The 14,918-nt window shown below is 35.1% G+C and overlaps 2 protein-coding genes, 1 long non-coding RNA gene and 1 pseudogene across 4 annotated transcripts; 3 read left to right on the top strand and 1 right to left on the bottom strand.

Annotated features, from left to right (window-relative positions):
- Nucleotides 1-30: 30 nt before the first annotated feature.
- On the bottom strand, nucleotides 31-8,803 carry LOC149729535 (clathrin heavy chain linker domain-containing protein 1-like). 2 transcript variants are annotated; one of them, XM_089886723.1, is made up of 12 exons: nucleotides 8,450-8,801; nucleotides 6,691-6,894; nucleotides 6,249-6,391; nucleotides 4,395-4,522; nucleotides 3,986-4,130; nucleotides 3,689-3,774; nucleotides 3,241-3,407; nucleotides 2,655-2,783; nucleotides 2,155-2,256; nucleotides 1,497-1,654; nucleotides 896-1,040; nucleotides 31-649 (listed from the first exon to the last, which is right to left on the bottom strand). In XM_089886723.1, the coding sequence occupies exons 1-12, from the start codon at nucleotides 8,662-8,664 to the stop codon at nucleotides 316-318; spliced, it is 1,956 nt and encodes a 651-aa protein (XP_089742849.1). In that variant the 5' UTR covers nucleotides 8,665-8,801; the 3' UTR covers nucleotides 31-315. The 2 variants fall into 2 exon arrangements, with proteins under 2 accessions (XP_089742849.1, XP_089742850.1); XM_089886724.1 differs by lacking the exon at nucleotides 6,691-6,894 and having other exon boundaries at nucleotides 8,450-8,803.
- On the top strand, nucleotides 4,007-5,429 carry LOC149729536 (uncharacterized). The gene is made up of 2 exons (XR_016385850.1): nucleotides 4,007-4,145; nucleotides 4,359-5,429. It is a non-coding gene; the product is annotated as an uncharacterized LOC149729536 (long non-coding RNA).
- A 278-nt stretch (nucleotides 8,804-9,081) lies between the features above and the next one.
- Nucleotides 9,082-13,091, top strand: LOC149729534 (large ribosomal subunit protein eL34-like). The gene is made up of 3 exons (XM_089886761.1): nucleotides 9,082-9,240; nucleotides 12,571-12,712; nucleotides 12,958-13,091. Exons 1-3 carry the CDS (start codon nucleotides 9,162-9,164, stop codon nucleotides 13,070-13,072), a joined length of 336 nt encoding a protein of 111 aa, XP_089742887.1. The 5' UTR covers nucleotides 9,082-9,161; the 3' UTR covers nucleotides 13,073-13,091.
- Nucleotides 13,092-13,234: 143 nt separating this feature from the next.
- On the top strand, nucleotides 13,235-14,918 carry LOC149729533 (uncharacterized; annotated as a pseudogene).

Genomic DNA, 14,918 nt, shown 5'->3' with positions numbered 1-14,918 from the left:
ACAAATTGCAGTAAGATTATTACGCTAAAATGTTGTTAAATTGGTGTGACATTATGACCTAATTTATTATACTTTGTTAAGACAAATTAAAGGGAGAAAAGTATGGAGTTGTATTTTAAAACAACTTGTTAAACTGGCAGCATTTTGGGAGTTTTTATTATATTTCCAAACCTTCAAGTGTCAGCAAACTGACTGCTGAAAACAGTACAAATACAAATAAAGTTTGGTATTAGGAATTCTTTTAAAAAAGTGAAAATCGTGCTGTTACTGGAAGAAGGTAAATAGGTTAACTCTTTGCTTGTATACTTCAACAGTTTAAGTATAATAATCAAATTCCTCTTTTTCATCCAATGCGATCGCCTGAAGAGATTTTGTGACGGCAACTTTAACAATTCTTGAAGCTTGAATTTCTAAAGCTGCGTCTATAAGCTGATTGGATGAGCAGAATTTGATCACGCATGACCAGTCATCTGTATCATTTGGCGGAAGATCACCATTTGTTTCATCATAGACGACCTCGAATAACGTTTCCGTGGTAACTACATCCTCAGATACAATGACTCCTTGATAAAGATCATCAATTACATCCACGGCTACCGACTTCCCAACCTCACTAGATGAGATGAGAGACACAATTGCTTGATCAACTCTAGAAAAAAATTACAAAACAATATGACATGATAACATACAAGATAAAAATGATTGTTGTTTAGTTCTATTCATGTGGGTGATGTAATATTAGTGATTACTTGGTTGGAGCAATATCCGATAAATGTCCTACCCAAAAAGTATATTCGATTCACCACAATAATCAAGGAGGTTTTGGTTGGACAAATATGTGTACAACTGTATTTTAACCATGTCATTCAGAAAACATATCTATGATTATCTTCACCTCAATGGAAGAGCATAGAGTTGATAAATAGGAAGATTTGGGTCCCTTTGTTCCTGAGGATCTGGAGTTAGTTCCGCTGGTGGACGACACAAGCTCCACATGAGGGAGCTGTTGGGACATCGCTGGATCAAGTTAAGGAATTCCACTACAATAGAAATAATATTTTTTAGATTTAATAGAAATAGTATTTTAAGGTACAAGTGGTTTGCTTTCCAAATATTTTGTTTGTTGCAAAAGTTAGTTTGTTTGTTGCAAGAGAGTAAATATGTATGAACAAAATTGTTTTTAAAAGGAATGGTGGTGCACATTTAAAACATATTTAGCACACCAAACTGGTGCCATGACCAATGGTAAGTGCACATCTTATTAAGAAGATACCAGTTTTGACTTTATACCGCTATCACTGTGTGTGTGCATGGGTAAGACACCTAACATCAATTGCTTTTCACAGTGGTAACAAATTTGTTGTTCAAAAATCCAAGTTATCAGGCATACATAAAAATACATTTTTTTATAAATAGTATGCGATAGCAAAAGAATTGATCAAAATAGCTGCAGTAGTATAAAATACCAAATCTTAAAGGTATATTATTTGTCTTACTTCGAGTAAACTGTGCAACATTCTTTGCATAATCCACCAAACCCCCGAGATGACCAAGCTTATACATTGTAACACAGGCGTCCATATGAGATTTAACTTCAGTGAAAATACTTTGAGCAGTAAAGAGACAAAGTGCTTGATGCTGGGGGTTCGTTTCACTGCATTGTAAGACAAGGTATAACTTTTACCAGTGTGGAAGGGTCAAGGGTGGACTTATTATCCAGGATACTTTGCTCTTTTGGAAACTTGTAAAAATGAAAAAGTAAGTGGATCTGATACTCCAAAAACCCTAAGACTTTAAATTTAAAACAGACTTAATAACATTGGTTCTCAACATTTATAAACCATACAGTGTGTAAACCAATTGGTAATTTTTCAAAAGTTTGTTAACTTAGTTCATTGCATATTCATTTTAAAAGGCTTAATTTCACTTATCTAACAATAATCATCTACAAAGTAATGCATGTGGTAACATGTCAGGAGTATGAGATATAAAACAGAACACCCACGGTATGTTGACTACCGCTGCCTGGCCACTTGGGGATAAATTACAGTTCTACCATAGATCTAGCACAAGTTACGAACCGCCATCAAATCCTAACAACCTTTTTATTTCACACAGCTGTGCAACCACATACATACAAGCATGGCAGCTTACCTGTATGCAACCAACTCGTGTGCTACCTCAGCACAAGGTGTGATACATCTTTTAATCGTCCAGTGTTCAACTAAGTCTGGTCGGTGTTCATTCAGTGCACATCTATGGGTGATAAAATAAACATATCTTTTGGTAGTTGGCATAAGGTCCAGTGTATGGGTATAAGATGTGTGTTTGGTATTATACTCTTGTTTTAACTGAGAAATATGCATAAAAGTCCCCAATGCGTTAATGGAAATCAAGAAGCAAAGTAGGGTTGGTCTTTCTTAATAAAAAGTATTTTAAAAACAAGCTATTTGCAAGGGTAAAATTTATTAAACACGAAAAAGAGACGTATGAATTAGTTACAACTTACCACCCACAATTATTTTAATTTTTATGCAGCTGCATGTGTGCATGTTGTGCAGAGAGACAAATATTATAATCTCAACACAAAAACATGATGACAGTTATATGTACAAGCATCTATATTTATATATCTTTTTTTAAGTAAATTGAACCTTGAAAGCACAGTTGACATCTCAGCATCAGCCACATGATCTTGTGCATTGGACGCATGCATCAATGCTTCTGCATACATTAGTAGTGGGGTGGGTGTGCCTTGGTAGTTGTTGGACACTTCTTTAAACCTGTGGGTGATATGCAAGTAATCAACTACACATGGTACATATACTGAGTGTACAATGTGATTTCATGTCCTGGATAAGTTTTTATTCGATTGATTATGAAAAGAAAGTATATTAAAAAACAACCAAAGCAAAGTTAATGGCAAAAGTCCAATTTATAAAATGGACTTTGGCTATAAATGTATACATGTAACACACCAAAACAAAATATGTCCACAACATATCATTCATGAACATTATTAAGGCAGCTCAACTAAGTTTCATACACACTGTCATTTTTACTTCGAAAATTACAATATTCATTTTTTTCTACGCTTGTCGCTTACTCATACATGTTACTTGGTTAAAAGGATTTTAACATTTGTGGATTTAAGTTCCATCTCTTCATTGTATCAATTATTGTGATATATGTTATTGTGACCAAACAGATAAATCAAAATGACCTTATATTTATTCTTACCTATCCATTGTCTCAATAGACCTTAGCACACCCCGTGGGCTGTTAGCTGCATGTACAGCTGCTTGATTGAACAAACCATCTGCGAACAACTCATTAAATTTATCGATGTATTCGAGGATAGTTTCCGCTTCTTTCTCTTTTGTTGGATCATCATCTTCATGTATGGACTGTGGTGTGATAAGGTTAGAATGTTTTAAAATGAATGAATATAACTTAAACATACTTGCGTGGTAAGCATCAACATTAGTTTGTGAATGCTAAAGTTGTTGTGTCATGGTGCAAAACATAAAACATAAAAAAACTATTTTGTGCAGTGTTTACCAGCACAAATCCCAAGTTTGCTCTTAAAAAAAGTAAGAAACTAAAAATATTACAACTGTTTTATTATTACAAACAAGAGAAACTTTGTTTCTGATATTAATGCACAAAAAGTTTTATTTTTTCCCACCTGTCCTGTTAAACTTGTAACCGATGATGATCTTCGCTCAAGATAATTTTCATTTTGTAAAACTCTAATCAGGTATTCACCTAAATCTGTTAACAGAAAATGTTAGCTTGTGTTATTCTATGCATATTTTAAAAATACAAACACAGCCATTATTTTTTTAACCTATCAAATTGTCTTGTTATGATTGTTTGACAAATTTGTTTTAATTTCTATTTATTTTAGACATTGGCTCACTAGATGAAATAAACAAAATAAGTTGTGCAAATTATTTACAACTTAGTATCTCAACATGACTACCTTCATCTATAATTTCATCAGATGAATTGAAATCATTAACAGCATCAAGTGCTATCTTATACACAGCATTGCCTCGTCGAAGTAATTTTCCTTCAGCGAGTAATTCGTCTCTTGCTTCTATTCTGTCTTGCAGTAATGTGTCTACCTGGATTTGAAACATGTTAGTTAGTAGCATTTAAATTTTGGCAAAACGCATGGCTTAAATACCATTTTAAGTTGATAGAAAGCTGTCTGACAAATAAGGAAATAGAGACAATTGTGAGGTAAATACAGGTGATATAAAAACTTCATAAACTATTTTAAATTCTATTGACACACTCAGGCTAGCAAATGCTACATGGTTATAAAATGTTGCTATTTTTTTCTGTTACAGATTACCATAACAAGGGGGACATTATATTTTACCCACCTCATACTTCCTACTGATTGGAACATACAAACATTTTTGTTTATTAAACACATCCTCAATTGCTGTGTCAAGTTTTATAACCAACTCCTGCAACAACTTTTCATTGGTCCAATCTTCCACAGATATTCCTGTAACGAAATTTTTTAAAGACAATTGTTCGGTATGTTCTACAGTGGTTAGAACGTTCGTTTGTCTGATGGAAAGCCTACTGCTGTCACAGGTCATATACCCAAAAAATAATCACCCACAAAGTAACATACATGGTAACTCCTAAGCTGGCACGAGGTGTACACTCGTGTTTTAACGACTTCCATTTGCCAGTGTCGTAATATATTCCTTCTGATTAATACATTTGTACCGAGCACTACGAAACTCTACTGCGCAGTAACTCAAAACAAACACAATGACCCCCTATCCAAATTTATTTCGACCCTCCGATGAAAACGTTCCAGGCATGACGTTTACACGTTAAAACTTGTTTTGGAAACAAGTTTTTGATTTAAAGTAAACAGAACTGAGTTAATATGTTATTTGTACCCTAGAAAAAAAGTAAATACGGTAGCGGTTAATTGTGCTCCAAGCACAGATATTTAACATATATAATTATCTAAATTTCACTATGTGCATAAAGATTGTGTGGCATGTAAAGTTGCCAGCTGGCGCAACGCGGACGGGACTTAATGGTTCCCTTCCCACATATAACCAATGCCAGCGCACAAACGCATTAATGAGGAATCCGTAATATTAGGACAATGCCGAGAGATCTTGCTCTGTGACAATACGGAGCCCTGCCGCATAATGTTGTAACTGACGAAACCAAGTTATAACCTTCTTCTCGTATTTAATATATATCTCGTGTGTAATGCTTCCTCTCGCATTTTGCATTTTCCCCATTATATAGCCCTGCCCTGTACTGTATAACAAGGCAGTCGGAGCCAGGGCAGGAGTGGGACGTGCAATGTTCATTGTTCTCACTGTTATCTGAATCGTCCTGTAAATGTTGTAATGTCGAATAAACTGAGTTGTAAACCTGGACTTGTTGCGGAGTCGTTACTGTTCTGCTGGAGTCGGATAGCTGTTAAGCGCGAGGTGCGAGTACAGAGCCCGAGACATGTGAGGGCAGCACGGTCCCGAGCCGAGTATACGGCAGGTGACTTGAGGAACCACCTGCGCCGCACCTCTACGCCCACAGTACCACTAACAAACTTAATTTATGCTAGTTCATTAGGCAGATTTTACTTATAATTTACAAGTGCTGGTGGTTCAAGGTGATCCTAGAATACAAAAATTATAGCGGCCACTTTCGATACATTCTACCCGTGCTACTAACATAAAATTTTGTGACTGTACTCTAGACCCGATTCTAAAATAAAACTTTATTAATTCGAAAAAATATTAATATACATCTTGGAAAACAACATATTTATAAAATGTTCTGCCGATCCAGCTTCAATTGGTTATTGCGCTGCGTAATACCTACAAATAAATCATTGCAAGGCCAACAGTACATTTGGTAAAAATGTACCTTGAAACGGTGCAGTAGCGTTTCGGCGCAAGTGCAATGGCCCCCGCAACAAATATTCAATTGGAACGAATTTATCACGACACAGACCATGCGAGGATAAAGTGAGTTACATTCATTTCAGTTACAGAGGATAGCTTGTAAGTGAGCACAAGGTGAGCACACACATTTTAGAAACTATGGTTACCCCGTTATATGAGAATAGATTCTCAAGAATACGATCTCATACTTAAAGAGATTTCTTTTTCTATGACACAAACCAGGATAAGAACTAAATATTTAGATTAAGACAATTTTCTATTAATACTATCAATAAAATATCGGATTTTCACCTGGGATTGGTCGGCGATCTTCCTTTTCTTGTGGACTTTCAACCAACCGCGGTTCTTCCTCAACTTCATCTTCTTCGTCGGATTTCAGTAAATCTTCCAATTCGTCTTCAAGACGTTTGTTATCTTCTTCAAGTATTTCAAGCCTGAGAATTAATAGCATGTTTAGTCTTTACTTTTTGATCTTTAAACTGTTTTAATTTGGGTACATAAATAGAGTTTTTCTGATTAATTTTGATACAAACATGACATGTAAGATGATCTCAAATGTTTTGGTTTAAAAAGTAAAAACATATTAATATGTGTCAGAAATTTAAATGAATGCTTTAAAGAAAATGCCAACAAAACGTTGACAAAAAAGGGCATTGGTGTAAGCAATACAGGAAAAGTAGTAGTAGATGTTGTATAACCACAGAGGTTTACTATGTTGTTTTAAAGTCATTACTTTTCTTCCAAATCCCTTTTTCTTCTAGAATACCCAGCAATTGTGGTTGAAATGTTTGACAAGGTTTTTATTTTATTTTGTAGATAAGAAGTTTCTTTTTGTCCGTTCTTTATTGCTGTAATGCATTCGTCATGCTCTCTTTTTACATCAGCAAGAATGTCTTTGTATACATTTACATTGCTGATTATTTGGTTGAGTGCCTCACTGAAAGGAAAAGTTCTCTCAGTTTTGATAAGCAACATGCATTTTATTGTATATGAGTGAGGGACCAAAATAAAGCACACCAGGACATTTAAGATTTAGTCTACAGTTGCCAAAAGTTTTTATAATATAGGAGGCATCTATTCAAAATTAAATATTCATACAAAAGACCACAATATACGGTATGTAGTTAAATTGCTTTATTCTCGTGTGGCTAGAAAACGACAGTGGTTATCACACGGATGTTTTGTTTCATCTTACGACTTACGAGGTATATAATTATTTTTCTTTTTTTATGTATCGCAGATAATTTGGACAACCCCTTAGTGACCACTGACTTGAAACAATCGCCGTTAAGTGTCTTGCCCTAGGACACTTACACCCACAATAGTAGCAGCGACGAGCCTTAAACCCATTGCTTCTGGGTTAGAGGCAAAGTTAGTATACACCAAGTTAGGAAACGGATTGTAAAACAACGAGTCTTGTTATCCATTGTCGCGTGTCTATGACGTCATAGACGCCACCATTACGGAGCCCACGGCATAGCATTTTATCATTGCTATGTGCTGTTTTTCGTTTAAATATTGCGATTTTTAAAAACCGAGCACTTCTGCGCGTAAAAATGGCTTTCTACTAATGTTATATCTTATCAAAATAATAAACCTCACAAAAGTAATCAAATTTTATTGAACACTCAATCGATTAAAGAGTAAAAAAACAGAAAATATCAAGTTTACTAACCAAAAACATAAAAGAACATGTTTAAAATATAGAAATACAAACAAAAACGCATAACATTACCATAAACTGTGTATCTAGCTGCAGTTTTGTATGTAAATTGCCGTGATTTTACTTTTTGGCTCACAAACTTAACACGTATACCGGGCAACGAAACTTAAGGTATCTTTGTAAAATTTGCCTAATATCGAAGTGACATTGAGGAAAACAATACTGGGTTACTATTTTTGGTCCTCTGCTTGAATTAGTAAGCTACCTTTTCTGCGTTCCGGGTCTTTATGAAATCGGAAAACGCGAACACCTTATCTGCTAGTACTTAAGTAGTTTGGATCTGCATGTCCACTCATGTTGGATTATAAATGTAGTAAAGAATGGCTCTGTAGATTCGTAGGTATGATCATATACTATTATGTAAACTAAGCTGATTGCTGCTAGTCTTAATCGCCAACGTAAAGTACCCTGTTAAACCACACTGTACGCCGAAAACCAGTCAAAATATTAATTTACTCCACATTAATTCTTAGATTTTATATTATATAACAAGATTTATATTAGAAATTATATTTTAAATGTTAAAACAACCGCTATACGTGTTTTCTAGCTTTGTATCGCTTACAAGAACTAAATGAACACATGCCGACCATGCATTTGTATAGGCGATTCACGCTCTGTGGGCTCCGTAATGGCGGACACGAGCGCCGTTTCCCAACTTGGTCTATACTAACTTTGGTTAGAGGCAGGTACTCTTATAACTACTTTGCCACAATGGATTTACTCTTGTGTGTGTTTAAAATTTATAGGATTAATTTGTTAATAGTACCTAAAAATAGAAAATCTTTCCGGGTTAGTTTCTTGATTTGTGTATTGTAACTTCTCTTTTTCATCGTCAATGAATTTTCTTACGCTCGCCACGACTTGTTTGTCTCTGTCGCATAATATTGGAGGTAATGCTGGTCGTTTTTGTCCTCCAGGCCTGGAAGTATATATTGCCTCTGGCGTTATCGATTCTAAGTTGCGTCTTTTGCTTCCAGACATAGATTTTTATTTCAAAGTATTAAAAATCCGAAATTGAAGTTTTGGCGTTGAATTTTTCCATGGCAATCCAAGAACTCTAAGGCGTCACCCAGAGGATCATAATTAAGCGGGAGAGGAAGGGGGATTGTGGGGGGTGAACTGTCTACAAAGCGTACATCATTTTTTTCTTACATTAGTTAATAAATAAATGAATAAATAAATAAAACAAGATATGATAGCTTTATAAAAATAAAGATACATGTTTGGTTTTAAATCAGATAAGAATATCAGTATCAGAGTCCCGAACCGTATATAATATGTCTTGATTGTCATTTTATTTATATACTTCACTATTGCCTTACTACCATACCATTTAAATCTAAGTCCTAATATTCTAATTCTGATTTCGCGACGACCCCGCGATTTTTAATTGTGACGTCATTTAAATAGGGTTGTGGAAGCGAAACCTCGTGTCCACATTCTTTTTGCTTTTGAGTGTGTTGAGGTGTGTGTTAAAAATGGTGCAGCGACTAACATACCGACGAAGATTGTCTTACAATACATCTTCTAACAGAAGACGTATCTCAAAAACACCAGGTAAGGATAGTTTTTTTTTATAGTAATCAGCAGGAGCTTTAAAAAAAATTGTCCGACGCCATGGCACAGTTGGTTAGCGCTAATGTATCTAACATGTACAGGGCAGAGATAATAGGTTTAAGGCTCGTCGCTGCTATCATTGTGGCCGTTTGTGTGCCTGGGCAAGACACTGCAACGGAAATTGCTACAACCGAGAGGTCGCTATAGGTTGTCTAAATTGTCAGCCATACATAAATCCCCCTGTGGTTGTTAGTTATTCGATTGGTTGCTTTAGGGAGATCATCACCGGGATTGTTTTAATATCCATAATTAACACACGTAAATTCAACTTTCATATATTACCACCTCCGATGAAATGTGTTTTATGCGGAAATTGAAGCCGTTGACTAAAGGTACCAAAACAGCAAAGACGCGCCGGAGAGTAGGCTATTTTCTGTAAAATAAATTTTGTTATCGTCACGATGTAAATGGATAATCGAAAATACCCTAGTCAATGTCATTCGACAAAGTAACATGTGACTCATTAACACAGGTGCCTAACTTTTAAAATCCAGGGTACCCCTTATTGAAAATAAAAATTCCACACTAACTATGACTTTCTTTCGAAAGACGCTGCGTATTTGCGCTAGGTATAATGACCTTTATTTAGGTTTCAGGGTTAATATAATCAGCAGATATTTGTTATTTAGCAATAATCTTGATTAGGCAAACTTTGCAAAACATTTTTATATTTCCTGTTTATAAAAGCACACGTCGTCTGTGTGACGTCAGAAACGTGTGGCGGCATCACTGTTTGGTTGGCGAACACTAGGGATGTGCTAAAGTTGTAAAAGTTGGGTTCACCGAGCGCTGAGCTTAAAAGAAAAGCTGGGTACGATACCGAGCACCTATGACATCATCAAGGAGAAAGGCGTACAAGAATACGTTGCTATTCAGTTGACAAGCGTCACTAATCAAAATACTACAGAAGACGTGGTTTGCGGTAAAAGAGACGCCGAGATTTGCGGTAAAAGAGAGTCGTTTTGTAATTCTCGGTGTTGCAAAATGTAAAATTAAAAAATTATAGTCAAGCGGGGTGATAAAAACAGAAAATATAAGCTTTCAAATTTCTCCCAAAGTAATAAACTAAAAAAAAATGTTTTTAGTCTGGAAGAACAATATTCATCATACCTTGATGTCCAAAAAAGATTGTAGGATTTCTAGGATTACTTAAAATTTTATTCAAAATTTTGTTTTGTTTTTTTGTTTCCTAGGATTTGGGGTAAAAAAAACAACAAAACAATGTTTTCAAAAGCAACTTAACATGATCTAAAGAAGAAAAAATTATTAATGGAAGTACAGGGTAATAATACAAATATTAGTCATACAACTTAGGTATTATGCAGTCTATATTTTTTCAGAAACCTCAACTTTTCTTTTTTCCACCTAAGCCAAAAATCTCCTACATACTTTTAACAGCCTTGTTCTAAAGCTTTTTTTTCTTTTATAATTTATCACTTTTATTAGACTAAAAACCTAGCCCAGAAGTTTCATAACCTATATAAAGCACAAGAAGTAACCAGAGCATTTTAATTGATATAACTAAATTATAAAGGCCCCTAAAAATGTAAAATGACATCTTGACTATCTAAACTAAGTTCAGCAACACAACCATAAAAAAAAACCAGTCTTAAAAACATAAATTACAATATCTAAACAGTCTTAAAAACATAAATTACAATATCATAAAATGTAGGCTAAGCTGTAAAATATTTGTTTTTGATACTTGGTTACCTTTATAATCAATTAAATCATTAATTAAGTTAAAATAATTTACATACATAACTTTAAAATTAATTTTATCACAAAGTTGATATTGGTTGGAGAAGAAAAAATAAAAACAAAAAAACACAGTTGTTTTTTTTACCCCTTACCATAAGGCGATTTTGGGGTAATGAAAAAACAAGAGAAAAAAGTATCTAATGTTCGTAAAATTTAAATTTGAAATATACCAGCAGCAGGGTACTTAAATATGTAGCAAATACCTGCCTTCATAATAAATTTATCACGAAAGGCCTTCTTACAAAAAAAAGTTTTTTTTTTGCAATTCTTTTGTTTGATTTATTAATTTGTGTTTTATTGAAAAAATAATTACCACCTAGAAGGACAGTTAGGATAAAAAATTAGCCAAATAAATGTCCTTTTTCCCACAGAAGCTGTTTGCAATAAAAATGATTTTTTTGCGGGCTAGGAGGGTTGTCCTTTCTTACCCCAAGTAGCCCATTGTTTTTTATTACCCCACTTTACTATATATTATATATATTTCATTAAAAATTGTTTATAACTGTTGCATCAGTTTTTAATATTTCATTATAAAAAAGGCAGGATTGTGGAAATACCCCTTTGATAGTGATAATGTCACCGTCCGGATCGTCGAAAACACGTTAAGTTTTTATAATAGGAAGAAATCCTATTAATGATAAAATTAACTTTTTTACGTCCGGCGCATTGGTTAAGCTGCGTAAATATCGTCCCGGCTAAGCTTAGACAGAGGCCAAAAAATGTTGTTCGTTGGCACCACGCGAGAACCAGTTTTGTAAAAAAATCCGAAAGTTTAAACATTTTAAATAAATTGTATAATTTATAAAACATTGGCTGCACGCTGAAGTTTCATTACGTCATTTTTCACGAGAACAGATTCACAACGATTGCTTCGCTTACTATGTGTAGGCTATCGAATGCGTCTTCCTTTATTTCCTAAGCAGCCCTGGAGACTCTGATAAAAGTACATCTACGATCAGTTGCTGACGGTTTTTAAAATACCTCGGCAATATGTCGACGATTTAAAAGACGCGGCCCAGGTGTGACATCACATCGCCTACGCATCACAAGTGAAATCACACAATTTTAGCATAATAAACAATGACAACGTCATGGTATAGATCTTAAACATGTTATTCGTAACAGAGTTTATTAGGTTACGGTTAGAAACAGGCTGGAGTTTAATCACGAACTCAGCATACAAATAAAAGCGCAGTTTGTTTAATGAAAAAAGTGAAGCAACTAAATTAAAAGATAACGAGACTAGTCAGCATAGCTTTTTTTATTATTATTCGTTTGTTGTGAACTTGCTCTCTGGAAAATAACGAGTCGCAACGTCAGCGAGTTTGCCCGCCTGAATTACAGCTCGTATCAAATTACAGTCGGTTTCGATTAACACGAGCGCCCGATGTTTCGATCTGATTAGACTGATTTTTAATAAAAAAGCATGATTTCTATAACTTTTTTATATTGAAATAATACACAATTTTATATTTTAAATATTAATGTAAATTTATTTGTTAAATTTAGGTGGTCGTTTGGTATACCTCCACACTAAGAAAGTTGGTTCCATCCCAAAATGTGGTGACACTAAGAGACAATTGTTTGGTATTAAACCTGCTCGGCCAAAGGAGCTTATGTCCATGTGCAAACGGAAGAAGCATGTTACCAGGTGATAGCTGTAATTCTAGTTGCTGTTAATTTTGTTTTCTATCTTTGTAAATCTTTTATGTCTTATTCATATTTTATCCCTTTGTGTGTCAATTTGTTATTTGCCTTTTGCTTCATGTATATAATGCAACATTTTGTTTGTTGTTCTGTAAACTTTGTTACTGGCATATTGATTTGTTGGTCCTTTTTACAGTTTTGCTAGACCAGATAAAAGGTGTAATAATATCATTTATCAATTCTCCCCAGAGCATATGGTGGATGTTTGAGCTCAAAAGCTGTCCGGGACAGAATTGTTCGCGCTTTTCTTGTAGAAGAGCAGAAAATTGTTGTCAGAGTGCTGAAGGCACAAGCTAAGAAATAAATAAATAATCTCCCTTGGATATTCTGGGTTTTATATGCAGTTGTTAAAATTCAGAGAAAGAAAGGCTTTTAATTTTGTTTATAAAGAGCAAGGAGAGATTATTTACACAAATCATACACAATAAAAATACGAAACAAACTGTGGGCAAAATGGCTTATTGTTCGCTGCTGCTATATTGGTTCAAATAGGTTTATATAGAATGAAATGTTTAGTTTTTAAATATATAGTAGGGTATAGGGGAAGATGGGACACTGTCTCATACGAGACTTTTTTAATTTTCTTTTTACGGACCCCATTTAATGATAATCAGGAAAATAAATTTACAGAATTATTTGACAGTATTATCACGTCTATATAAAACGCCGGTTAAAGCTGATTACTGTTTTTAAATATGAAAAAATATATGTAAAATAGAAACAGTATACTTTGAACAGGTAAAAAAATGCGAAATAGTAAGGTGCTAATTTTGAATGTCGCAAAAATAATATTCAGGACAGCATGGAGAGCGGACGCTCCTATGCCACTGCGATAAGCCAAGACTTAGTGACCAGGCCAACAAGCAGAATTAAGCCTACACCACATTGCATCTCATTCAGAACAGCTACTCTCATAAACCGTGAAGGAATATGGGATTTGTTGGATAAAATAAAGTTTTCAACAACAAAGCTACAAGGCATATCAGAACGAAAAGGGAACCTGCTTGAGGCAACATGCAAAACGAGGACTGACGTTCTAGAATTGCAAGAAAAATTGCTAAAAGTAGAATGCGTTTACGCTGTACATTTATTTGTGACTGACAAAACAACGGTTGCAATAGAATGGACGCCAATACCACTCGAAAATGACAGACTGACGCGCTATCTTGAAGAAAACTACGGTAAAGTTCATGCGATCAAAAGGAGAAAAGACAAACGGGGAATGGATACAGGTCTACGTATTGTAGTTATGGCAAAATATGTTTTGAAAGAGAATCCGATTCCAAGCTACATATCGGTTGATGGTTATCAATTATATGTTAAGTACAACGGACAAAAGGAGACTTGCAAATACTGTAACGAAACCGGCCACAAAATCGCTTCTTGCCCGAGGAGAGACGCAGACTTCCCTGCGCCCACGAGTTACTCTAAAGTTGGGGGCAATCAGCAGCCTCAAGTTGGGGACAATCAGCAGCTTTTGAAAACGTTTGTCACTCTGAAACTATTTTGAAAGAAGTACTGGTGGATTCGTTAGAAGATCAAAATATAGCTGATCAGAAACTGCCTGCAAACGCAGCCCCTGGTAAAGACTTACTACAATCGAGAAACAAACCTAAAAAGCGCGACCGAACAAGCCCGAGTTCTAACCAACCGAGACCAAAAACAGTGAGCTTAAGTAAAAAACAATACGCGGTTACTTGTAAGGTTTGCAAAAGGGACGCGGCCTTGTTTTGGATGACACAACAACTTTCTTCTGTCTAAGCTGCAAAGAAACTCAAATCGTCATGAAGCCCTGCTGCGGTGACAGTGAAGACCGATGGCTAGAACTTTCCACCGCTAAGATATCAAAATGTGCATGCTGCGCAGAAGATTTGCTAAGATTGCCGTGCTGCAAAGAGTTCATTTCCGAATGCAAGCAACCAGACGCATTATTTGACTGCCCTCAATGTACGCAAAAGTATATATCGTGCTATTGCGGCCAGTTAAACGTTGTACCCCCATGTTCACTAAATCGGAACTGCGACAACACGAATTGCACACGCAAAATAATACACTGTCAGTGTAACACCATCACCACGGAAGCTCTGAGCGAAGAACACATTGATCTGTGTCAATGCGGGAGTAAAGTCAATTGGAATAAAGAAGAATAA

The sequence above is a fragment of the Ciona robusta genome, chromosome 10, assembly GCF_009617815.1.
Source record: "Ciona robusta chromosome 10, ASM961781v2".
In the NCBI taxonomy this organism is placed as follows: Eukaryota; Metazoa; Chordata; class Ascidiacea; order Phlebobranchia; family Cionidae; genus Ciona; species Ciona robusta.
The sequence above is the reverse complement of the archived record's forward strand: the minus strand, read 5'-3'. Positions and strand labels throughout refer to the sequence as shown.